A 27,728-nucleotide genomic window follows, 5' to 3' on the forward strand; every position below is an offset into this window, starting at 1 on the left:
CAACAGCAGGAGCAGAGAAGAATCTTCTCGATTTGTCATTCTCCCAGGGCAGAGTATAAAGATGTGAGAAACATTAGGGAAGGCAGCTCACAGAATTGAGAGAGCAGAAAGGGGAGGGAACACAACTAAAGATTCACAGGGAAAAATCAAAGAGGGAGTGAGTTTCCAGGGCCTATTGAATTTCGCAATTAGGTCTTCATTATTAATCACAAAAGCTATTATGTTCTCTATGCCAGGCAAAGATCACCCACATGATCCCATTGAATCCTCTCAAACACACTTGAAGCATGTGTTATTATCTGCAGAACAGTTCCTGGGGTGGCTAAGGGCAAAATCCAAACCACAGGGGGATGAGAAGTGACTGAGTGGGGAGAATATAGTCTGCATTTGGGATAAATTTGGGATAAAAAGGGATTGAGCCCCTAGTAAAGGCTAGTCAGTGTGCCAGTCACTTTAACACTGCTTTCTAATGTCATCCAAACAAAACTCTGAAAGGAATGTGCTGTTATTCACCATTAAAAAAGAAACAGAGATTCTGGAAGCTCAAGGTAACCCTTGGGCCTATCTTCTTTTCAATAAAATTCAAGGCCCCACAGAGGGAGCAGGGAGCTGCAAGAGATATGAAGAATTTACTTCATTAGCCAGGAACAGGGACAAGAACATAATATCCACCAGTTGTACTTTTAAACTTTAATTTAAATGGTAGTTTCATTATTGATACTGTGGTGACTAAGGGTCTGAGCCCAGAAGTCAGACTCCCTGATTTTAGAGCTCATCTATGCTACACTGTGTATCATTTTGTCTTAGTTTTTTAGTCTGTAAAACGGGCTTTGTCATGAAAATTCTTTGAAAATAGTACACATGGAACATTTTTTTTTAAAAAAAGCGCCTAGGATATGATTCATGTGGGGTAAAACGTTGGGTAGTAGTTTAATCTCCATTTATAGCCCAGAAAAATAGAGAATTAGCAAGGATATCAAAGCTAGCAACTCCAGGAACCTGCTTGCACTCTGGGATCTTCCAGAAGCCCTGAGTGTCACCACCACTGCCCAATTCCTCTCCGGGAAGTATAGGGGGGTGAGGGTGGGTGAATTAGCATGTTTGTAGCATGAAATAGGCTCTCACTGATTTTTTTTTTTTTTTTTTTTTTTTTTTTTTTTTTTTTTTTTTTTTTTTTTAGCAGGAGAGGGGAGCTATGATGAGAAGCTCTCAGGATGACAGGTAGCTATGGCCAAGAGGCACAGGTGCAGGGTCCATAGCTTCAGACACAAGAAGCCCAGGAAAGGAAATGAGAACAGAATTCACATTGCGATTTTGTTTGGAGTCAGAAGATTAAAAACCCAGAGAAAAACTCTTTTATTTTCCTCTGCCTTCTTGCTAGCGGGAATGTGGCCACTGTTCTCCAAGAGATTAAAAAAAAAAAAAAAAAAAAAGTCCCTCCTACTTTTGCTTCCTCTACCTTCTCCCTCCTCTCCCTAGGCACCCCCACCCTACTTCCTCTTCTCTCCCTCCCCCTGCTGGTTCACTGGTTACTTCCCTCCTCACTTCTCTCCTGGCTACTGCCAGGTCCGAGTGCCTACTAGGGCTAAGGAGAGGACGAAATTGGCAGCGAACTGAACAGATCAGTCAGAGGAAGAAGGAACGAAGTTGGAGAGTCAGAGTCTCAGTCTCTCTCTCTCTCTCTCTCTCTCTCTCTCTCTCTCTCTCTCTCTCTCTCACACACACACACACACACACACACACACCACGCACTTACACTCAAAACTCAGACTGGCGGTTCCGCGGCTCCTCCAGTCCCTGGAAAAGGCGAGCTAGTGATCGCCCTCCAGAACCCTGCTCCCACCCCAGCTCCGGCACGCGCTGAAGGCAGCTCTAACCCGCGTCCCCAGCGCAGCCGCTTTGGCAGGGTGTTCCCGAAAATAAAGTGGGGAGGGAGGGTAGAGGCAGCTCCTGAAAACACCCGGGCCACACACGCGGCGACCTACAGCTCTTCCTCAGCGTTGGATTGGAGACAACGCCAGCAGCGCCCTGCGCGGGTGAGATCCGCGTTGCTGCCCAAGAAGAGCCCACCTGCGGGTTCGCGCTCAGTCAGCGCAGAAAGTGGGGCTTGTCGCTGTCCGGTTCCAGCTGTGCCCTGGGCTTCCAGTGCCCTTACCGCAGCGGCTTAGAAGTTCAACCCTCAGCCTTGTCGCCGGCCCCTCGCGCCTTGGGAGTGTTCCTGTGCGATGCACCGAGCGGACGCGCGGCACCCGGACCTCGCCATGGCTGGGGCGCGCATCCTGCTCTATCTGTGGCTGGGCTTCTTCAGCGTGAGCCTAGTGCAGGGAGAGAGACCGAAACAACATTTGCCGGAGCTCCACCAAGCTATGCCGGGAGACCGCACGGCAGGTGGTGGCCCGGGCCCAGAGCTGCAGCCTCTTGACAAGGTGTCGGAGCATATGCTGCGGCTCTATGACAGGTACAGCGACAGTGGCAGAGTGGAGGCGGCACGGATGCCAAGCTCCCGACAACGAAGCTCGCAGCCCCGGCGCCCTCAGCCCTTGCGCGAAGGCAACACAGTTCGCAGCTTTCGTGCGGGAGCTGCAGGTGAGTGCTCAAGGGGAGCCCCCTTCCTGCTGTCGCTCGCTCTACGGCTTTCTCCCAGGACCCCCCACAGCTTCCTTGTCAGCCCTTGGCTCGGTAGTGCTACCTAGGGACCTTTCCCCGCCCTTCGCAGCTGCCCTCTGTGTCCCTTGTCCTGTCACACTCCGCATTTCTCCAGCTGCTATCCAGATAAGCCCAGTTTTATAATCCCAAGTGAGTGGGAGTCGAGAGAAGAGCTCAGAGCAATAGAGACGGTTGGGGGCGACATTTTATGCTCAGCTTAGCCCTCCTGCTCGGGGTGCCTGGAGTACTTCTAGGGGACCTTATCCCAATGATTCCTAAATTGGTCAGCGGAAATTCCCTTGGGCTAGGCTCGACCTGTGTTTACCCAGAAGCAGATGCCATTTTATGCCAGCCCAAAGGGCTCCAGAGAGTAAAGCGCACTTGAACTAGATGCCTTCCCCTCGCCTTTTAGGTTTTCGCTTCTCCAGATCTTGCACCGGCTCTTAACTCCTCGCGCCCTAGGTGGTGTTACTATATTTGACACTTTCTACTTGATAGTCCCTTTGTGGCAAACACCCAAATAAAACCAGGTGCTTGAGTGTATACATTACTTAAAACCCATCTGGGCAAATAGGAGTTGTACCATCCACCCTGGGAGGAGTTGGGGGCTGGGGGTGGAGCAGCTGCGGATCCTAAACATCTCTTGGAATCTGCCCACGAATCTGCTCATCCCATTTTTCAACGCAGATCACTGCAGACTGAAATTCATGGCTTAACAAGGTTTCTTCCCTTAGCCCCTGTGGTGAAGTGAATAACTTAGATGCTAACAGTCTTCTCCTCTTGTGCTAATGGCTTGAGGGAAAGTTTCCAAACCCTATTTATATGCTTTGAGGATGCACTAGGATTTTTCCTTCCTTACATTCATGATAAAGAAAAACGTGAATGCAAAGCCGTCTTTAGTGAAGCATCAAAGAATCTTCAAGAAAGGAAACTATGCCTCAGTGCTCTGAGACATTTCCCCCAACTTTGATATGTAGGACTCCTGGAAAAAAAAGGGGAAAACTAACACATCCATCAAGGAAAGTCCAAGGTTGAAACTGTGAATAAACTCTAGAGCTCAAAGGCATGATGACATTTACAATAAATGTGAATTATGCTTTATAATGCAGAAGTCTTTAGCTAGAGGCTGAACTGAACCAGGTTTTACTTTCTTCTTAGAACCATAAGCATGACCTGTAAGGGGCTCACTTCCACTAGGGAAACAGAAACCTGCCCTGCATTATCCACAACACCCCAGATCCTTGAGGAAGCTGTCTTGACAGTGAATGATGGGTTTACTTTAGTGAATCTCTGGGGGCAGAGCTGAATGAAGGAGCAGTGTGGAAGTAACAAGGATTAGAAGGAAGTCTGGTGGGCAAGGCAGGAGGCAATACTGCAGATACTCAAGTAACTCTTATGTTGATATTTGTTTTCTTTGTTATAAGCCCAGGGAATAACTGAGGCACTGGAGAGACAAACAATATATATTTTTTTGTATTGACAAGTTTCATTTTTAGTATAAACCACAAGTTTGGAGATATAATTTGAGTTTGTTTCATTCACACACATTGTATAGTTTTGTTGTTGTTATTGTTGTTGTAGACTGGGTGAACTATGTGTAAGGATTTGAATAACTCAGGCACAGTATACTTTGGGGCTTCAATTCATTCTGCACATTATAATTTTAGTGTCCCTTATCAGCCCCACTGTGGTCTTCTAGCATCAAATGATAAACTCTGATGCAGAGGCCAGACATTCCCTTGAAATGATGAATTGAAGCTTGAAGCATATATACAAGGCTGTGTGCCCTGATAAGAAAGGTAATCCCTTTAGCATCCTAGAGACTGTCTTAATGACTTATTCATCAAATGTAGACATTGGTTTTTGTGGAAGCTTAAGTGTCATGTTACCTGGTTGGAGACTCCTTGAGAGGTGGTTCATGTTGGACCCCTTCCAAGAGTATTTAGTTACTAACACACTGAAAAGACTTTATTATAAGGCAGTCCTGGCTGTAATGAGGCAGGACTCCAGAAAAGTGCTAAGGTTTTCATGTGTGTCCCTCTCGCTTCATCCATATCAGCGTTTTCATGACACCCTTCACCTTGTGACCTGTGTTCTGATGTGGGTGAAAGATGCTGTCTGCATTAATAAATTAGATATGTTTTTCAGTTCAAAGTGTTTCACAACATATGGGCTTCTCTGTACCAAAGATGTTCCAGATTTTAATGGAAAGTCAGGTGGTGTGCTGTGTACACGGAGTGGCTGCTGATCTGGCAGACTTTCCAAGTGCTTATGCAGGCTGAGTTATAGCCTTAGAGACCTATTTGCTCTTTGGAACATACCTGATTAAAATTATTTATTGTTCTAAACCTAGAATATCTTTGGTTGAAATTTAGCTGCTGTGGTCTCCCTCTGATTACTTTCTACTTAAACCATTACTTGATGGTGGGTGGCATCCATCCTAAATACACTTTCTGCTAACCCCTGTTCTCCTCCCTCAACTCAAGGCAGCTGGTGTGCCAAAACCGTAAGTTTGGAGCACTTATAAGCTTTTTTTGTGACGTGTAAGAGTTTACATAAAGAGAGGTTTTATCTTTCCCTTTGTAAAAGTTGATTTACAAAATTATTGATGGCAGAGACGTTTGGCCTGATAAAACACATCATCTTGAAGGAGGACAGAAGGATATGAAATTCGCCTGTTTTAATCTTGATTTGTTTGTTCTTGGCTTTTACATGATGTTTTTTTTTTCTATCATGATCATTCAAGATAGATAATTTATATTACTTACTTTATCTTTATTCCCATAGTAACTTAATTTCATTTTTCTTGGTCATAAATGTAACCTCTTTAGGAAAACCAATTAAAGCACATATGTTCTTATTAGGAAACTATCACTATCTATGACATACAAGTACAAAAAGACTACATTTGAGTGGTTATGCATTGTAATTTTTAAAATCACACATATTTCATGAATAAAAGAGAATGATATTGAAGTACCCAGACCCACAAGTGAATATTTTCCTTCAATGAGGAAAGAAAGATTCTTTTCTACTAGGAAGCAAAAACTTTAAAAATGAAGAATCAAGATTTTTGACATGTTTCTGAAATGCAAGGTGAAAATATAAGAATTTGGAAAAATAGTATATGATAAAAGGATCATCACACAATAGGAGCTGTGTCTGTATAATATGTGGACCAAGGAAAGCATCATATCTTATAATGATAAGCAACTATAATTATTTTATTAGAATATATTTACCTTGAAATGCCTAGCACCTAGAAATGAGGCTTGAAACTAACGAGTACTTTATCTGTTGTTTTTTATTTAAAGGACAATAGTACATCTGGAGGAATTGGATGTGCAGCTGCTTTGAATTACACACCACTTTGAATACATGATAGCCTTTAATGAAGTTTTTACTGTAATAGGCAAGACAGCTTTATAATATCTGACATTTAAAAATCCATAATACCATGAATTCTTGATTATCCATGCTCGATGGAAAGGAGAAAGAGAATGAATCACATAAAAAATAATTCAAATTTAGCTTTGTAGTACAGTTAGACACACTTGGAGAAACCAAGAGACCATGAAGGTCAATGAAAAATAAAAACCATAAGCAGATAATTCATTCAGGCAAATAATTCACTCAATATTTGTATAATAAAATATATGCATAATTAAAAATGAATTAAGATGTTTACATACATTTTACCTAAGCAGTACAAGTTCACAAGTAATTGACTGAATGAGTTCAGATTTTAAAATAATTAAATAGGCACCTACATGCTCAATCTACTTCTAACTATTTTGGTATGGTAGAATTTTGTTTTTGGAAGAGTCATTGAAGGAAACAAGTTCACCTGCTTCCATGGAAGCATAAATGGGCATCATGATATATTTGCTAGACAATTTTCAAACATACTGAGCTCATCAAAAAATCTGTTATTTCTATTGACCTGATCTAATTTTCTAGGAGAAAATTTCACAAAAAGAGGTCCCTGGAAGATCTTAACAGGTGCTACATAAAAATGGATTCCATGGTCAAAAAATTTGGAAGAAGGGATTTGTTTTCTTTGCTGTGGGACCTTTCAGTGCCTTTAGATGCTAATGAGGCTCCTTAAGAGGGGCACACTTTTTGGAGAGAGGATAATTTATTCTTCTCTACAGGAATTTTGGAGAATTTTAGTACTAAGATTAATAGTTGGGAAAATACTGGTTTAAAACCTTCCTAATTTAGGGCTAGGTTTGTGGCTCAGTGGGAGAGTATTTGCCTAGCGTGTGTGAGGCACTGGGTTTGATCCTCAGGACCACATAAAAATAAATAAATAAAACCTTCCTAATTTAGCAAGAAAGAAGATATGCCAAGTTCAGTGACTACTATGAATGAAACTGGTCTCCATTCTCATTTCCCATTCAGTACCTATCTCATGATACTTATGTATATTGTTAGTTTTTGAACTTGGTTATAATTGACATTTTACCGTCTTCCTGCTTTTATGATGAAAATCTCTCTGAATATAATTTTAGAGTCTCTCTGTCACCAAATTTTATCTTCCCTGTCTCTTTATGAACTTTTCTTTATTGTCTTCTTTTACATGATTAAGTACCTATTTTTTGTTTGTTTGTTTGTTTGTTTTAAAGCTATTTTATTTGCAGAAAAATACACTGGGAGATTGTACATATCATTTTGTTAATGTTTTACCATCATTAATACCTATATGAAAGACACATTTGCTCAAGACATCCATCAACTCCCTTATATAATTCTCTGAACTAGCTGTATTTAATAGATAAAATAAAATTATACCCCTCAAGAATCCTCATAAAACCTTTTGAAAAACTTGGCATATATGTTCTATTGACTAGTCAGGATTTTTGTGCTACAATATAAGACAGAAATTTTCTCCCCAAATTTAGATGGTTTTCTCATTTGTTAAATTTGCATATCCTACTGAGCAAGGGGGTACACACCTGTAATCCCAATGACTGGGAAGGCTGAGTCAGGAGGATCCCAAATTCAAGGCTACCTTCAGCAACTTAGTGAGACCCTGTCTCAAAACAAAAAAATAAAAAATGTTGGGAATGTATCTCAATAGTAAAGTGCCCTTCAGTTCAATCCATAGTACCAAAAGAAAGAAAAAGAAAAAAAAATTGCATATCCTAGTAATCAGTATTTTTTTTTTTTTTTGTACCAGGGATTGAACTCAGGGGGCACTTGGCCATTGAGCCACATCCCCATCCCTATTTTGCATCTTATTTAGAGACAGAGGTTCATTGAGTTGCTTAGCACCTCACCATTGCTGAGGCTTTTGATCCTCCTGTCTCAGCCTCTGGAGCTGCTGGGATTACAGGCATGTGTCATTGCACCGGCTGTAATCAGTAATCTTAATAATTTTATTTTGGTGGTAGTAGTGGAAAGAAATTGGCATCACAAATAGTCTAAGATAGAGCTTTCCCTATGTCAATTTTCAGTTGAGTCAATTTTTATGATAATGTCATGAATCCTTGAAAATAGAACTTTTAAATGGAAATATCTACATAGTGATATAAAAACTTGACATATATGTTATATATGGCATATATGTTATATATATATAGTGATATATGCATCAGTTGATGCATGCTAAAGTTGGATAATGCCAACTTTGGACTGTAATAAGTGATGACAGTATTACCCCAAACTTCTCATACATATTTAGCAACCAATAAAATTGCCAGTCTATTCACAAGTTAGTAGGAATTGTGTCTTGGCATATTGGCATATAAAGCTGTAGATAAAGTGCCCTGGTAACACACACTTTCAGTGATGATATTTTTAAAGGCAAGGATTTCTCTTTATCTAAAAACATCTACATGTAGGTCATAAAGTGAAATTACCTTGGTGTGTTTATTGACTTCTTCAGTGATCTCCTTTACAGATCTATCTTCTTTTGTTAACAGAAGCACAGTAAATGCCTTGATTATATTTGGGAACACTATAAATGAAAGTGTTGAGCAAAATGATCTCACTTTACTAAAAAAGGTACTGTCAAATATGCCTTCTATGTAATAATTACATCCAATAACTTCAGAAATACGAGGTTCTTTGTCCAGCCTTTCATTGTATAATTAAAGCAGCTGAGGTCTAACACACTCTTATTTACTTTTCCTTTGATTTTTAAAAAATTTAATTGCATGAAATTAATCCTAAAGACTATATTGAGTGTTGTTGTGGGTAGATATAGATTAAGATGAATGGTTTTCAAGTTTAAAAAAAGATCATTAGAGTTTATTTTTTTTTGTTACCTAAGGCTGAGCATTGGGAGATTTAAATTCTGATCCTAGCTAAACTGCTGTAATAAAGTCCTTGATTATTGCTATTATCAGCCTCTTCATCTAGGTGGGTTAAATCATACCTACTGTGTCTCTTATAGAACAATGGTGAAACCCATTGGAGAAAGTTAATAGAAAGATACATCAAAAGTTTAAAAACTGGGCTGGGGCTGGGGCTCAGTGGCAGAGCACTTGCCTCACACATTAGATCCTCAGCACCATATAAAAATAAATAAACAAAATAAAGATTTGTTTTAAAAGTTAAAAAACCCTAAACAAGATATTCTTAATATTTTGAGAGATTGTCTTCCTCTAGCTTCCCATGAAGCCTTAAACACATCTCAAATGCTGATACTATATGTTTGTTTGCAGTGATAGTGTAAATATAAAGAGATGGTAGTCATCTTGTAAAACATTCTATGATTTTCCCATCCTTCAACAAGTTACTATCCGGACCCCAGGGATGGAGTGGGGCAGAGTTGTACTCTTTTGCAGAGATTTCATGAAGTTATTTAGTATCATAATATGGTCCTTGAATCAGCAGCATCAAAATCACCTGGAATCTTGTTAGAAATTTTCCAGCCCACACCAAAATTCTGAGTTAAATCTGAAGTAGGGCTCAGCAATCTGTGTTTTAAAAAGCCAGCAGAGTGATTCTGATCCATGTCTGAGAAACACTGCTCTAAGCTTCTATCCCTAGAGTCTTGAGTATTTTGCATCATAACCCATATTTGAAATCTAGGATTGATTAGCATGCTATTCCTGGCCCTCAGTGGGCGTCTCCATGGACAAATGGTTTATTAACTTACGTAATGGTAAGCTTCTTTTGTTTTGCAAGGTATATTGCTGCCTTTATGACAGTTTTTGCCCTGGAGAAGGCTTCAAAGTATGTTAATCAAGACTGCTTGCCCTTTACTCACAGCTGCAGAGAGTTTGTGACCTAATAGATTTGCTAGAAGACTGATGTGAGCAGGGGCCTCCAAACAAAGTCCTTGGAGGACAGGAAGTCTATCTCATTTCATGGTCACATTCTGAAGACCTGGCATAGTTTGACATGCAGCTTGAACTCAGTTGAGTTGAATTCAATGTTCAGAGATGAAATAAGAAGAGATAGTCGAAAAGCTGTCAGGTAATGTGTCCTTTAAAGAATTTAAAGAATTTCCCCTGAGGCATATTATCTCTTATATATAAATGGAGATCTTATTTTACTTTATATACAACTGATCTAATAATTCTTCATCTCTAATTAACTGGAAGGAAACAGCTGAAGAAAGGCTTTTGCCAACTTAAGGAACTTGAACCTACTTGAAAATTTTTTCATTATGGTGTTAAACTTTTGAATCTGGTAAGTTTGCACAGTTGTTCATTCAACAAACAAACATACACACCTATTTCAGGAGGTAAATACTCCAGACCGTGTGAAGGACTAGGAGTTCAAAGATTTATAGGACACAAGTCTGCCCTCCAAGAGCTCACAGTCTAGGAATGCCCCCGGGCGGAGGCTAAGAGCAGATAAACTGATTAATGAACATTTGACTATTCTAGAAAAACATACATTATATCATTTTTGGCCATGTTTTTACTTTGGACATAGAAAGTGGTTGTTTGGAGTTCTCATAAAACTTAGACATTTTGATTCAGACTCTGCAAGAAAAATAAAATTTTGTGACCTTTTCATCTGCCTCTTCCTGAAAGTGGAAGGTAGCAGAGAGAAACTGCAGCCCCAGCTAAGAAGTCCAGAGCAAATATTCAGCCAGTGGCAGCGGGTGTAGAGTATATATAACCTCTTCCTAGGTACCCCTGGAAGTTCTGCCGCTGAACTTTGTTTGGACAAAGGAGTTGTGGGGGAGGGGTAGTAAGGAACTACTAGTAAGAACACTTAGCTACATATTTTCTGTATGACTAAAATGTTTTCCCTGCTTCCTGGGGATTTAGCTAATCATCAAGATTTCATTTAATCTATTTGCTTTAAAATCAGACTTTACATAGAAAGCTTTCCATTGTATGTTGTAATTCCCTTTGAATTCATTCTGTGTGGGCCAGCACGGAGGTGAACTTCCCCTCACCACTCCCTGGACACTGCCTTCCTTTGCTACTCTTGGAGAGGGGCTGAACTGCTGCATAGCATGGCCAGTCTTGAGTCCCCAGGTCAGATCCCAGCTGCTTAAGCTGAATCCTTGCCCTTGTCAGGTGCAGGTGCTCTGTTTTCAGATAAAAACAGAAATAAATCTTCTACCTTTAAACAGTCAAACTCCTTACATAAATCGACATAGATAGACAATGACCTGGATCCTCCCTGAAATCAATTGTAACCAGCTGACTCACTTCTGTGGTCCTTCATTTTTGCATTTCTGTAATGCATAGGTTGAACTAAATCTGTTTGTTCATAAAAGAAGCATTTATTGAATATTGCTTAAGGGTCAGGACCTACTGTGGGAGCTAGAGAATCTAATGTAAAACAGGGAACTCATCTTTAAGGTGTTTTTATGGTTTTAGAAAGGAGCAACACCAAATTAAAATAATAGAGGCAGGGTCCCAATCAAGAGAGTGGATTGTCAAGACCACCCTGCCTTGGGAGGTGGTGCCTTTGCTTTACCTTAACAAACAAATCTGGATTATCAAGTTGGAAAGGGGTAGGAAAAAGTTTTCCACAGAGAAGTGGCAGGGTCAGAGTCCCAACAAGCAAGAGGGAGGGTTGGCTTGTTCAGAAACTCACCTGACTTCCAATCTCCCTTTCTCAGATATTATGATTCTGAAAATTCAGAATGTAAGATTATAATGCCAATGGCAAATCTTAACTAGATTGCAATAGATATCTTCCCAGCAAGAAAATTGGGCTTGTTGGAGTGCCAGCAAACAGTTAGAAAATAGCACCACCTATTGGTAGCTATATTTTGGCATCATAAATTTGTCTTGGGGAAGAGCTGGGAACAAAGCCTCATGTTACATGCAAAGGAGCTGAGAGATTCTGTGGCTCACTTTTCACACTCCATCCTACCATAAGGGAATCCTCCTGCAATAGTCAGGACTTTTTCCCAGTCTTACCAAGTTGAGTCAAACAATCAAAAGTCATGACTTACATTGACCTGGATTTGTCCTCCTTTCAATTGCCACCTTTAGATTTATTCTTATCTTTGACACTGGAAAGAAAAACCCTGCTTTCTGTGAAGTCCCTTCAATAATTCACAATAATTTTTATGTCTTTGCTAAACTGTTTCATCCCAGGTCATCTATTCTTATTTATTCAACTCAAACTTATGAAAGAGTTTCTAGACCTCTCAACATCTTGATTACTTTCCTAGTTGTTTTTGACATATCAGAAACCAGTTAAGATGAAAACACCCAGAATTGGGCATGCTGCTCTAGATATTTTTAGATTTGAATAGCATATAATTAGTATTATCTTGTATTCAAAATTTTAGGCTATCCATAGCCTAAAAATATTTCATAAGCTATTTTTGGTAACGTCAAGCAGCCCATCTTTCTTTCTCATATTATTATTACCAGTATCATTATTATCAGTTTTTTCTTATTAATCAGAAAATATACCTGGTGTTTTATTCAATGATTCCAACTAGATAATTATCTGAATACTTCAAATGAATTAAAAAAGTGAACATTAAGGCATTTTTCTTTCACTGGTATTTAAACTTAATTATTGGTGTGCGTAGATAAATCTTTGCAATAACTCATGGGGGAAGAGAGAGAACTCTAATGCAAAATTCCCATTATTAAGTACAGGAAGATGCTTATTTAAAAGCTAAATTGATATAGAAATCTAAAAAAATATATATATAAAATGCCTGAAAGCCATTGAATAGATATTATTGTCATGTGTTTCTATTTCAGAGAGGCATTTATCTCATTCTTAATTATTGCTCATACCCAACTTGCTAAATTCCATGCAGCTGTCTTAATGGTGTATTTGTCCATTGTAAATGTTCATTAAATATTTATTTGGTTTCTTTGAGGGAAGAGCATTGACTTGCACAGAAATTACATAACTTAAGATCAGAGAAAACAAAAAGTAAGCATTGGTCAAAGAAATAATGCTTTATAGAAGGGTGGCTACTTCAAGCTTACTTTTAAAAAGAAACAGGAAGGAGAGTAGGGATTTAGAATAGGCAGAAAGAGAACTTTCCTTGATTTGAGTAGAAATGACAAGAGCAAGGACATCAAGTGCTGGGTATAACTTAACTCACTTTTGGTTAGAAGCTAGATGTGAATTAGCCATTTCTTGTCTGAATTTGGCTGGCTTAGTTGTTTGCTAGAATTTCATGTAACTAGGTTAATTTTAAGCATTCTTATAATTTATATTTAAAATGTTTCCAATATTCCTTGTGGAAAAGCTTCCAGATCTTTAGCTGCTGTAACAGCAGCTGTGACACTGCTGCAACATGTTCCTTCCTTCCTACTCCTCCCAACATTCCCTTCTTCCTTCATCTTTAAAGTGTGGTTCAAAGGGCACCTTTTCCCCAAGTGTCCCTCTGTCCCCTATCTCAACAAAGTTAAGTGCTTCCTCTTCTGTTCCAAGATCCTTAACACCTTGGACAGCTAGTGTTAAAGTGGCAGAGCTACCTGCACATTGCTCAGGATCCTCTTTCTCACCAGTGTGCGTGAATAGGAACATCTATTTGTGAAATCCTATGATCTACCCCCAGCTCTAGCAACTGGTAGGTGTTCAGCTCATGTTTGTTAAAGTAAATAATTTATTTTGCTTTGGTGTCTGTTCATGGCTGGTTGTAGTATGTTTATGTGTGTAATACACAAATAATACAGTGGAAACTATGTACATAATCTCTGTGTTATAAGGCCCTTTTAGCTCTAGAATAGAGCAGTTTGTTGGTCTTAGACTTTCGGTTGCAGATTGAAATGATTAACTGCAGCTGGAGGGAAATTTTTAAAGTAATCACCAAGATTATCTTTATCTAATATGTCCTTCATAAAGAAAGAATGTTGCATTTCAAGAAAGGAATCTTTTGCCCAATTTACTGTTTTATTTGCTTATTCGTGTTGAGCAAAATCCTCATTCTTTACTGCCTTTGGAAATACAAGCTTTAAAAAAATTCCTTTTGGGCCATAACTATAAAACCAGTGGTTATTCTAGACCACCACCATCCAATAGAGATTTAATAGGAGCCACAAATGTAAGCCACATATATAATTTTAAAAGTTTAGTAGCTACATTTAAAAATGCAAAAAGTAACAAAAGCAATTAATTTTAATAATGAAGTACATTTAACCCAATATTATCATTTAATCAAATATTATCATTTTAACACATACTCAATATAAAATATATTTCTGAAATACTGTACATTTATTTTTTTAGCAAATCTTTGAAACTCAGTGTTCGTTTTACATGTATACAGCACACCTCACTTTGAACTGGAGTAGGTGGTCACTAACATACTGGACAGTGCAGTTCTAGCATTTAAGGAGGCTTTCCTCAAATGTGGACTTTACATGCATCCATTCAATTAATCCTCACAACTACTCTACAGTTGATACTACTGGGCTCATTTTATAGAGGAGCAGACTGGGATTTGTGCACATTTGTATTTTGTCTGAGAACAAAATACATTTGTTTGTATTTGTAATTTGTCTGAGAACCCCTATTGAGTGTAGTTGAATAGGTACTGGGTCACAGGGCTTAAACTTTAAAATCATGGCCTGAACTGAAATGGGAGTGGTGGGACCAGGTGGTGTGACAGATTCTGAGAATTTTCATGAGAAGATATTGAAGATTAGACACAGGGGTGGAGGCTGACCAAGAGTAGGTAACAAGGTGATGGGAAACTAGTCTGAAATAAGGAAATGTTTTGAAGCAAAATGTGGGGGAAAGGAGCAGGATTAGTTTACCCAATGAGACTCTGCCACCCCTGTCCCTCGGAGTTCATTCATTCACTGCCAGTAAGTTTGGCAGCTGTTCTATTGCCACATACTTAGAACAGAGTGACTTCTCTTCTTCCATTTTAAACTTCCCTCTGCTACACAAAGTTTGGGTAAGAGTGTATGCTATGGTGACTGGGATGAATTAAGGTCAGAGTCTCTGAACAACTCCAATGTCATGGCTTTGTTATAAAGGTCTGCAAAATATTATCCTGGTGTCATGGATAATACAAATGTGCACAAATGGCAGTTTCCTTCTTTTGCTTCACACAATGTTAAAAATGAGTAAAATGTGTTTCCCATTGCACTTCCTCTGTGCTTGGGGACTCAGTGAACTCATTTTAAGTTTCCACATCTTTATAAAAATGTTTTGTTTTTACAGAAACATGTTTTTGATCAAGAACATAATTTCATGATTGCGTGTGTTTCTGAAACAAGTATGTATATGGAACAAGTGCATGAAGGAAAGCCTGGGTTTTGGTGGCCAGTCCCAGGACTGGACATTCTTTAACCTCAGCTTTACCAATAACTTGTTAGATGATCTCACGAGAAAGAGCCGTGTTCTGCCTTGACAAATCTGTCTCCTTCTCTCTACTATCTCTTATTCTGGATATGAAGAACTAGAATTACAAGTAAACAATTTCAATCTTTTTGTTGTTGTTGTTGTTGTGGAGCTATATAGAAATTTAACTTCACAATTCATGTAGTATCAGATTTCAGACAGCTACACAAGAAATAAAATTAAAAACATTTTTGAATGGGTGACTCATTTTCTAATATATTTCTGAATATTAAGTTATTTCGCCCTGCCTACCCAACACATATCCTGCACCCTACATTTTGTGAGGCAGGTGGGAGATACAATCCCCGAAATACTGTGAATAGTGGCACTAATTACACTGACAATTTACATTTAAGAAATGCCTAACTGTCCCTCTCCTTGGTCTATACCCAAAGTACTTAAAAACAGCATACTACAGGGACACAGCCACATCCATGTTTATAGCAGCACAATTCACAATAGCTAAACTGTGGAGCCAATCTAGATACCCTTTAATAGATGAGTGGATAAAGAAACTGTGGCATATATACACAATGAAATATTACTCAACAATAAAAGAAAAGAAAATCATGGCATTTGCACATAAATGGATGAAGTTAGAGAAGATAATGCTAAGTGAAGTTAGCCAATTCCAAAAAAACAAATGATGAATGTTTTCTTTGATATAAGGAGACTGATTCATAGTGGGATAAGGAGAGGGAGCATGGGAGGAATAGACGAATAGATAGAGCAGAGGAGTTGGAGGGGAAGGAAGGGGGCATGGGGTAATTAATGATGGTGGAATGTGATAATCATTATTATCCAAAGTACAGGTATAAAGACACGAATTGGTGTGAATATGCTATGTATACAACCAGAGATATGAAAAATTGTGCTCTATATGTGTAATAAGAATTGGAATGCATTCTGCTGTCATATATAAATAAAAAAGAAGAAACACTTAACTAGATCCTTTTTGAAATGCTTTAAACTTATCTCATTTAATTTTGATGACATGGGAGGTAGAAATTATCTCCATTTTATGAATGAGAACAATAGCTCCCCCAGTTAATTAAGTGCCAGCACTTAAGTCAAGGTGAGTCTAATTCTAAACCTGTGCTTGTATCTAGTAGGGTCTGGGTGCCTCAGATAGGAGGCTATTACAGTATTTTGTCAAAGTTATATGTGCAGATCTATATCATCTCTAGAATGCTCAGCTCTGCCCCACCCCACCCCTGCACTAAGTTTACTATGGTGTTATAATTTTCACACATTTATGGTGCTTCAGTAAAGGAAATAACAAATCATAAAAGTGGCTATTTTTTGCTTTAAACTTTTTTCTGGCTTTTAAAATTACTCCTGGTGACTCCCCACCCCTATTAGAAACCCTCAAAAGCAAGAGTTTACATAAATTTTTTGGTTTGTATTTTTTTAATTGAAGTAAAATTCACAAAAATAGGAAATTAACTTTTTAAGAGAACAATTAAGTGGCAATTGATACCTTTGCAGTGTTGTGCAACAACCAGCCCCATCTAGTTCCAAAACATTTCTATAATTCTAAACTCCATAAGGAGTTTCTCCTCATTTGGTCCTTCCTCTGGTCCCTGGCAAACACCAATCACTATGGTCTCTATGAACTTAACTATTCTGAATATATCACATAAATGAAACAATACAATTTGTGAACTTTTGCATCTCTAGTTTATTTCATTTAGCATAATGTTTCATGGTCTATTTACATTGTGAATGTATTGGTATTCATTCTCTTTCATAACAGTAACATTCTATCTTTTAGAAATGCCACACTTTGCTTATCTATTTATCCACTGACGATCTATTGAGCTGTTACCACCTTTTGGTCATTGTGATAGTGCTGCTATAAACAAATACTCATTTGAGTGTCTATCTTCAGTTTTGGAGGCATATGTCTAGGAGTAGAATTGCTGGATCATATGGTAATTCTATGTTTAATGTTTGGGGACCTATTGAATTGTTTTCCACAACAACTGAACCATTTTACCTCCCTACTGACAAAGTGAAAGAGTTGCAATTTTTCCACATCCTCTCTGACTCTCTGGTGTTTTGGGGTTGGTTTGTTATAGCCATACTAGTATGTCTCAACTAGTACATTGTGGTTTTGATTTCTAGTACCCTAGTGACTAATGTTTTTGAGTATCTTTTTATGTGCCTGTTGGCCATTTTTATATCTTCTTTGGAGAGCAAAAAGACTTTTGCTCATGTTTTATTAGTTTATACATAGTTATAACTGTTGTTGAGTTATAGCTGTCACTTATGTACTAGGTTCTGGATATTAGATTTGTCAGATATATGGTTAACATTCTGAAGATTGTCTTCTCACTTTCTTGATTATGTCCCTTGATGCAAAACTTACCAATTTCAATGAATTTCACTTTATCTGATTTATAAATTTCTTTTATTGATATATCTGTTTTCTTTTGTTGTTTACATTTGAGTGTCATATCTAAGAATTCACTATCAAATCCAAGTTCATGAAGAATTACTCCTCTATTTTCATCGGAGAATTTTATGGCTTTTATCTCATATATTTAGGGCACTGATTTATTTTGAGTCAAAATTTTTCACATGGTTGAGGTCTTATTTACTTCTATTTACTCTTTGTCTTTTTTACTTCCTAGGAGACCTTAAAAGCAAAGGACTGCATATTTTTAATCTGACTTCCCTAACCAAGTCTGAAAACATTTTGTCTGCCACACTGTATTTCTATATTGGAGAGCTAGTAAACATCAGTTGGAATTGTCCAGTGTCCCCAAGATGCTCACATCATGCTCAGAGAAAACACATTCAGATAGAACTCTCTGCGTGGAGCCTCCAAGCTAATAATCTAAACCAAAGCCAACTCCTGGGTCATCTGTCAGTAGATATAGCCAAACCTCATCGAGATACCATGTCTTGGCTCTCTAAAGATATCACTCAGCTCTTGAAGAAGGCCAAGGAAAACGAGGACTTCCTCATAGGATTTAACATGACCCCCAAAGCACAGCAACCGCCAAAAAGGATGGTTCCTTTTCCGGAGCCTTATATCTTGGTGTATGCCAATGATGTTGCCATTTCTGAGCCAGAAAGTGTGGTGTCAAGCTTACAGGGACATTGGAATTTCCCCAATGGAGCTGTTCCCAAACTGGATAGCCACATCAGAGCTGCCCTTTCTATGGAACGAAGGAAGAAACGCTCTACGGGTATCTTGTTGCCTCTGCAGAACAATGAGCTTCCTGGGGCAGAGTATCAGTACCAGGAGGAAGGGGTATGGGAAGAAAGGAAGCCTTACAAGACCCTTCAGACTCAGCCTCCTGAGAAGAATAAGAACAAGAAGAAACAGAGAAAAGGACCTCACCAAAAGAGTCAGACGCTCCAGTTTGATGAGCAGACCTTGAAGAAGGCAAGAAGAAAGCAGTGGGTTGAACCTCGGAATTGTGCCAAGAGATACCTTAAAGTAGACTTTGCGGATATTGGCTGGAGTGAATGGATTATCTCCCCCAAGTCTTTTGATGCTTATTATTGCTCCGGAGCCTGCCAGTTCCCCATGCCAAAGGTAGCCATTGTTTTAGCCCTGTTCTTTCCATTTCCACAGAGTAGAAAGTCACACTAAGTTGAATGTGCATGTTGTGTCAGTGCATGTTTTCATTTACAGAATCCATCTGGACCCTGATTTACTACATTCTAAAGTGTAATAGGTAATATGGTTATGCTTGTTTTTACTTTAATGGTGTTAAAGTAATATGAGGTCAAAATGAATATGAAGAATATGAAAAAATGTATGCATAAAATATGGCTTTTGTGTTGCTTCCAAACATGGTGCATATTCAACTAGTTATCTCTACCTGTCTATGATAAGCAACCCCCAGGTGGTAGAAGACTGGTCTTTGAGGGATGTTCAGGGAATGGAATGCGTAGAGATGGTGGGAGCAAAAGGACAAGCTAATGGGATTGATGCCCTGATGCAGAACATTTTTTTTTTTTTGATAAGTAGTTACTCATGAGAAGAGTTGTCCCCACAGAGGTTAAGATCAGGGTTTGGCTAGGTAAACTGGCCTCATTAGATCTTCCAGATGTTTATTTCATTTGCTTCTCTGCTAAATGTCAAAAAAGAAGGCAAAATAGAATATGACGACTCTGTATACGTCTTCCAAGACCCATTTTAACCTCTCAGAAATCACCTGACTCTTCCAAACTCAATTAAGACTGTGTTTTATCATATCACTACTGAGTATTATGACAAATATATTTTCAGAAGTCTCTCCAACACTCACCTCTTTTTGCACAGCAAGTCCAAGTGACAGTTCTCTTTCAATGTATGGTATAAATAGTAAAATAGAGAGGGGCCCTCCAGCCTTCGGTTCAGCTTGTTGCCATGCTTTCATTCTTAGCTTCAAACAATCTGAATCTATTAAACAATGAGAGGTGACCCAAGGAATAGAATTCAGAAAAAAAAGTGGATTTTTAAAAATACTTGAATCAATTTTTGTTATAGTTTGATAATGGGGACAGAAGATCCTTCACCTCAAAGAGTGACTGATTTCTGTTTATAAATCTTTATGATAGCATTTTTATGTTTCTAGTCCTGTGATCACTGGGTACTATGCACATAAAAACAAAGGTGCTAACTGGCATCCTGTTTTTCTTGTTAGGATATCTCAGAAAGATAAGCTTTTCACATTTTCCAAGACCTTATGTTTCCCAAGGATTTTGAATGATATCAAGTTTTGTACACTCAATACAAAGTAAGGATTTTCTACATTTACAGTGATACAAAGAGCCTTATCTTGTCTAAAGATTCATGGAGTACATTTTGCTGATGAAACAAAAACTCATTCACCAGAGATGACACTTAGAAACACAACAAAGATGACACATGTCGCAAGCAGAGAAGAATCTTTTACCATATGGCTTGCCTTGTGGCATCCAGAGGCAAGAATGGATTCCTCTACTGTTAAGTCCAGGAAGACTGATTTTAGATAGCCTGAGGGTTTTCTAAACTCTCTCTCTCACCCTCATAAACAGGTCACTTGGGTAACCTGGAAAAGAAGGTTTTTTTCCCTCCCTCCTGACTCCAGGAAGGTTCCAGAAAGCCATACGAATGTTGAGATGTTCTTTTTGGTTTGCTTTTCATTCCCTAACTCTGGAGAAGGGTCTTAGCCTCCAGCCTTCCACCACTGCTACTCACTTGTGTCTCTCTCTTCTGTTGGTGCCACCTGCTTTTACTCATCCTAAACCTGGTATTGCTCCAGAAGAGCTTCACCATGGTCCTCAGTGATCTAAAGAATAATAATTTAAAGGCTAATAAGGGATTAGTTACAAAAAGGATGAATTTAAGGAAAGAAGTATGTTAACATAGCAGAATAATTAAATATGCATGCTTAATCATACAGGGCTTCTTAAACCTTACTTTGTCTGCAAACTGCCTGGGGTTTTTTAAATATGTAGGCTCTGATCCAGTGGGTTTGGGGCTGGAGTCCATGATTATGCACATCTAACAAGCTTCAGCATGATACTAATGCTGCTGAATCACAAATTGTACTTGGAGTAGTGACATTGATAATCAAATGCTTTTGGCTTGAATTTTGATTCTACCATTTACCAACTATGGTTCTTTAGATAAATTACTCAAACTTTCTACATGTTAGTTTACCATCTTGAAAATGGGTAAAAATAGTAATAATAGGACCTCATAACAAAAATGAGATGGGGGAAATGAGATAGTAGAGCAACTTGCATGCAGTAGGTGCTCAATAAGTATTTGCTGTTACTGTTGTTATCATTAATGGCCATTGCAGAGTCTGAGGAGAACAGAAAAATTAAGTGTGGGGGTGCTGAAGAAAGACTATGTAGGGAAAGGCAGCAAGAAAATAAAAGTTGTAAAGCAAGAAAAAGTTCTGTATTTCTAGTTCCTTTACAAATATCACAAGATTGAAAATAGGATTCTCCCTGCGGGTTTAACAGCCTGTGAGCTCTTCCAGTGAGGTGCCTTTGGAGAGTAATAGAATGAGGAGAGCATCCATTGCAGCAACTGGACTCATCATAATATTTGTCAAAACTTGGAATGGCATCAGAGCTCCAGGGAGACATAACAGGGATAAGCATGGAGCTTTCTCTCTGAGCTTGATATTTCTTTTTGCCAAGTGGAGAGTGAAGGTTTGGCCGTTACAAAGAGTTCTCAATCTCTCGTCACCTTGTGTGGATATGCTTAACTTTTAAAGCTTTCTAGTGGTTTCCTTTAAGTCTTCCAATGGTACAGTAACCAAGGGATGGGAAACATAAAGCTGAAGGAAGGGCAAGGGGCAAGTATATCCCTTGTCAGCATAGCGTCGAATATGGCAACCAGAGACAACTACTTAAATAGAAACGCAGCCTGACCAGCTGAACAAAATGAGGGTCTGCAACTAGGTCAGCATGACACGTGCAGTAATGGAGGCACCAAAGAATCTTCAGACTTTAGATATTCATTTCGCCCCAGAGAAAAGTTCTCCCAGGCCAGACTGCTCAGCTGCTCTCCTGTTTTGGGCCTCCTGAGCAAAAGCCTGCTCTATATGGCAGGTCTCTTCTTCTGCTAAAGTCGACAACCTGCTCCATAATTCAGAACAGCTGTGCTCTGCCTTTCCCAAATTCCAGGCTTTGCCCTTTCACTGATTCCAATTAGATAGTTTCTGGGCCCTCACACCCATGTGGGCTGGACTGGAAGAGTGGGGAGCAAAGCCTCAAGGTCTGGGTCAGGAATGAAGGCTCCTAGCCGATGACATACTCTCCCCTGCTAATGTATTTGTAATCAAATTCAACTTGAGGACATCACACACAGCTTGGCAGGTGCAGGCCTGACCACTGTAGATTTCATTCACAGACAGAGCAGTTTGGATTTTTCCGATTTCTAGCCCTTATAGGCAATCTGTTCTCCCAGAGAGAGAGAGAGAGACTCTTGGAATAATGCCATGAGATGAAAAATACCCACATAGCCAAAGCCAAGTTCTTTGCCTCCCTCACCACCTTAGCAGAGATGGAAAACAGAAATTTCAAATGAAAATGCTTCAGCCATTGTTGCTGACAGAGCTCCAAGAAACGAACAAGGATTAGAGGAATGAAGTTACTTTTGCAAGGAATTATGCAAAAACTAAGAATAGCAAAGACAGAACTAGGCAGCAAATAATCCAAATACGTTGCACCAAATATTCCATATGAAAAAAATTCACATTAACTAGTTCAAAACCATACATCCTCAATGAATTGCCTGAATTTTCCAATTCTAATGTCTGGTCATGAATATAAAAACTAAAAACATTGAATTGTGATGTACTGCGTTTCCTAAGCAAAAAATTATCTGAACTGATGTTGAAGACATGTTTCAACCTCATTTAAAAGAGAGGCTGGTGATGGTAAGAGAATAGGCTGGCATTTATGGCTGAAACATTTCTCAATCTCAGTAAATAAGAGTCATGAGTAACACAGTTTGAACTCAGAAACAAACCCAAAACTGTGAACAGGCAATATGCTTCACCCCAGAAAATTGCAGCATGGATCATTTGTGCATGACATAATTATTCCTGGTAAGGGGAGCTTGATCAGAGGATTCCATAGTGAGAAAAAAGGGGAAACTCCCTAGTAATCCGAGAGGTTCCTGATAAGAAAACACCAACCCACTATTCAAGGGCTTGTGCTGAATTCCCGCGAGCTCACTAGAGACTACTCATACCCTCATAGTTTCTGACTCCATCATTTATGAGTTGGAGGTTAAGGGGGGAAAAAAGGATAGGAATTTTCCTAGGAAACACCCATGAATATTTTCCATATCTCCGGCAGAACCTTTCATTTTTGGTGTTGAATTTTTTTTCCCCCAAAATAGGTAAAATGAAGGGTATGCTGTTTCCTGTAAGTATTTCATCTATTTACCAAATATTTCTTCAGTGTCAAGAGTATACAGTGTTCTAGGCATTGAGGACAGCAATGTGCAGCATATTTATTGCCCAAGGGCTGATCTAATTAAATAGAACAACTTTGTATGAAATGTAAATATTGAATCATTAGACATTAACAATAATAGAATTATGTTAGAAAATCTGGCTTAGAAATCTTTTGGGGGTTCATGACAAGCTGTTTGGATGATTGAGTTCTTCAGAATAACTTTAAATCAATAGAGAAAATTGTATGTCTGCAAAAGTTATTTTTAGAAATTACTGATACTGCTAAGATAACAAAGCAAGCCTATTGACATCCATGGTTCAATGCTCGTTGCAATTTGGGTGAGGTTCACATATTTTATTGATGATGTAGGGCACCCAAAATGCAAAGTAGAACAGCATGGACTTTTTTTTTTCTTTTTTCACTTAAGGGGCGAAATCCTGTTTTGCAATCAATCCAAGCTAGTGAATTGAAACTTGACTTCTCTTTTTAACTTATACATAAAGTCCCTCGAAAGTAAGAGTAAAATTAAGACTAATTTTTTTTCTTCTTTTTTTTTTATTGGTTGTTCACAACATTACAAAGCTCTTGACATATCATATTTCATACATTAGATTGAAGTGGGTTATGAACCCCCAATTTTACCCCAAATGCAGATTGCAGAATCACGTCGGTTACACATCCACAATTTTACATAATGCCCTATTAGTAATTGTTGTATTCTGCTACCTTTCCTATCCCCTACTATCCCCCCTCCCCTCCCCTCCCATCTTCTCTCTCTACCCCATCTACTGTAATTCATTTCTCTCCTTGTTTATTTTCCCATTCCCCTCACAACCTCTTATATGTAATTTTGTATAGCAATGAGGGTCTCCCTTCATTTCCATGCAATTTCCCTTTTCTCTCCCTTTCCCTCCCATCTCATGTCTCTGTTTAATGTTAATCTTTTCTTCCTGCTCTTCCTCCCTGCTCTGTTCATAGTTGCTCTCATTATATCAAAGAAAAGACTAATTTTTAAGTTATTTATATTTATTCACAATAAGTTGAAGTCAAATGTATGGACTCTTTTTTTTTTTTACAGTGAAATTGAAAAGTGCAATGAGACAAATAAAAATTTCCCTTTCTCTGCCAAAAGGAATCCTTTCCCACCCCCCACAATATGCTGATTTTCTATATTATTTTCTTCTCCTTTGACTTTTATGTAACTTGTGCCAGTTTCCCATGTTGGAGTTAGGAGTTTGAATTTAAAACCCCAATTCTTTGTGGCAGGGGTGCCTCTAAGCCATAAGAAATATTGCTCAAAATGTTGAAATTAGAGTGAGAGTTTTGACTTAAATCCTATTCCTGACATGAAGGCTGGCAAATTACCAGATTTCTCTCCCCTCCCCCTTCTCTCTTTGTGTGTGTGTGTGTGTGTGTGTGTGTGTGTGTGTGTTGGTGGGGATCAAACCCAGGGCCTCACACATGCTATGCAAGCACAAGCATTCTACCACTGAGCCTCATTCCTAGCCCCCAAATTTCTGTTTTTAAATATGATTGAAACAAAACCAGTTTCACCCACCCAAAGGAGACCATGGGGGAAAAGTGCTGTTGAGAAGCATCTCTTATGGAGGTCTTCTGGCCATTCTGCAGGACCTAACACTCTGGGCTAGCAAAACTGACTCCTCCCTTCAATGCTTTGAGTTAGAGCAGAGCTGTATGGGGCTTTCTAAATAAAACCACATGTTTCACATGGAAGGTAATGATCCCATTTGGATTTTCCCGGGGAAGAGATTTAACCCAGGCTTCCTTGGTCAAATGTCTGACATCCATGGGATAACCTTAGACCCTCTAGTTTATTCCCACAGGACAAGATCTACTCCTAAAAACACCACTCTACCAAGTCTAAACCCATGGAGCAACAGTGACCCCCAGTGGCCAATGGAGTGGTCTTTTTTAACCTCAATTTGCACTTCTGAAAGTTGAATAATTACATTAATGAAACAGTCACCATCCAATTCATTTTCCTGGCAACTAGTAAAGCAATCAATGCTCCTCTGTACCACTTAGTTTTATTTTGACAACAATGCATAAACATCACTATAGTAGTGGCATTAAGGCACCTCTGTTAAATAGGGCATTTTTTTAGGGTTCTTCATGATTAATGTAGGGTCAAGAACAATAATAAAAACTTTTTTTTATTGCAAACCTATTGTTGAAAACATCACTAATGTATCAATTCCATGGTTGGGGATTAAGTTCTTTGCAGTTAAGTGATTCCTGCTGAAAGAATGGGCTCAAATTCTTACCACTTATAAGCTATTTGACTTCAGACAGGTCATTTAAGCTTTTTGAGTCTGCCAAATGTAAGAAACAGTGTTTTTGTTATAAGGATTAGAGGTGGTCTGTATACAATTCCTGGAACATAGCAGGTTCTCAGCAAATGACTATCACTTCGGGGCGATGGGGAGCCAAGGTTGGGCTGATGTACACTATGTCAGGATTTTACAAAATTGTTGAAACAAATTCATTATATAGGCATTTTGTGTGATGAGGAGTAGAATAACCATTCCACCTAACGTGTGTTCTCTCATTTCTTTTCTCTAGTCTTTGAAACCATCAAATCACGCTACCATCCAGAGCATAGTGAGAGCTGTAGGGGTTGTTCCTGGGATTCCTGAGCCTTGCTGTGTGCCAGAAAAGATGTCCTCGCTCAGCATTTTATTCTTCGATGAAAATAAGAATGTAGTGCTTAAGGTATATCCTAACATGACAGTAGAGTCTTGTGCTTGCAGATAACCTGGCAAAGAACTCATTTGAATGCTTCATTCAATCATTAGTTTATTTTTATGGACTTTTTTTTTGCACTGCCAATGCATTTTGTTCCAAAAGATTGTTTTATATTCAAAAGAGAATGAGCAAATAGATTGAAGATTTCTACCATGCAGAACTGGACTGCATTTGTTCCTGAATGTAACTGAAAATAAATTTGTAGTAAATATGGACACATATTTCTTTCTTTTGAAAAAAAATCACATGAGGAAGAGTATCAAACTGTTTTTAGAACTGTTAAAGAACACACTGATTTATTTTTGTAAGGGGATTTAAAAATAGAATGGAGAAACAGCAGTAGCTTATCATTTATCTCTACTCATTCTAACAACTTAGGGGAAACAGAGTAATTTCATATTTTTAAGTAGGCTTGTTGCCTTAGATTTCTGAAAAAAACCAACATGTGCTAAATATTCCAATCAATGTTAATGTTTATATTAGAAGTTCTTCACTTGTTTACCCTTGTTTTCTTTACACAAGTCACTGTGTGCATTGAAGTGTGTGTGTGTGTGTGTGTGTGTGTGTGTGTGTGTGTGTGTGTACATGTGCCTGGGTCTGTGTCCTCTATAGCTAGTGTACTTAATATGACTCTGTAACTCAGTCTACACAGGATTCCTTGTTTTTCAGTTTCATGTTCTGGCAAGCACCATTTTAGTATGAGAAATTTACCAAAATGGTAGAACAATTCAAGAGCCTGTACAGAATTGCCATTGGATCCTCCATTATATTGGAAATACTGCTATTTTCAGTTTTCTGCCTTCCAGAAAAGGGAGTCAGCAGCTCAGTTTTTAAAAACCCAGATGCAACTCATCTTTTGCCCTTCTTTCTTATCTGTCTTTTCTAAAATGAATTTTATAGTCCTTCCTGCTAGATGCTGTGGTGTACACCAGTAATCCCAGACACTCAGGAGGGTGGCTGAGGCAGGAGGATGGCAGGCTTGAGGCCAGTCTGGGCAACTTAGTGAGACCCTGTCTCAAAAAGAGAAAAAGAAACTCCCTGTAAAACACAACAACAGCAACAATTCTTCCTGAGGCCATTGGAATTTTACTTGCTTGATATTGCCTTGCCTTCCTGTGGAATTTCCCATAGACATTGACCATCAACACTCTCACCTTGGTTGAATATCATTCATCAACCACATCTGGATCAAGGGCACCTTTTTCACACAGATTTGGGCTTTTGCCTCTGTCATGGAATCTACACTTTAGCAAAGCTCACCAAGTTTATCCACCAGGAAAAGGAGTTAAATGTAGATACTATTTGGTTTTTGTTTCATTTCCATTTATCATACATACCTTATCTCATTTTTGCCCTAGAAAATTGTTTTATAAATCTTTCCCTTGCTATATTTGCTCCAGATACAAGAAGCCATTTCAGGATGTAGATGGTTGTTAGTGTTTTATCTGTGGTTAGTCCTTGTCTTAGTTGAGTATTACCTGGTGAATAGAAATAACTAGTCTGTTTTGGAAGCTGTGCAGGATCAGAAGCCATGGAATTTTGCTGTGTCTCTGCCTGTAGCTATCTATGGTGGTTCAGTCATCTAATAAATATTTATTGAGCATCTATCTATTTTGTGGAAGGTTCGAGTTAACTGTGTGTCTTGTGTCCTCCCT

General features: G+C 38.6%; 1 protein-coding gene across 1 annotated transcript; it reads left to right on the forward strand.

Annotated features, from left to right (window-relative positions):
* Positions 1-1,655: 1,655 nt before the first annotated feature.
* On the forward strand, positions 1,656-27,208 carry BMP3 (bone morphogenetic protein 3). The gene is made up of 3 exons (XM_081304670.1): positions 1,656-2,586; positions 18,036-18,949; positions 25,891-27,208. The coding sequence occupies exons 1-3, from the start codon at positions 2,226-2,228 to the stop codon at positions 26,080-26,082; spliced, it is 1,467 nt and encodes a 488-aa protein (XP_081160796.1). The 5' UTR covers positions 1,656-2,225; the 3' UTR covers positions 26,083-27,208.
* The last annotated feature ends 520 nt before the right edge of the window (positions 27,209-27,728 follow it).

The sequence above is a fragment of the Spermophilus citellus genome (genome assembly GCF_964194105.1).
Source record: "Spermophilus citellus genome assembly, chromosome: 8".
In the NCBI taxonomy this organism is placed as follows: domain Eukaryota; kingdom Metazoa; phylum Chordata; class Mammalia; order Rodentia; family Sciuridae; genus Spermophilus; species Spermophilus citellus.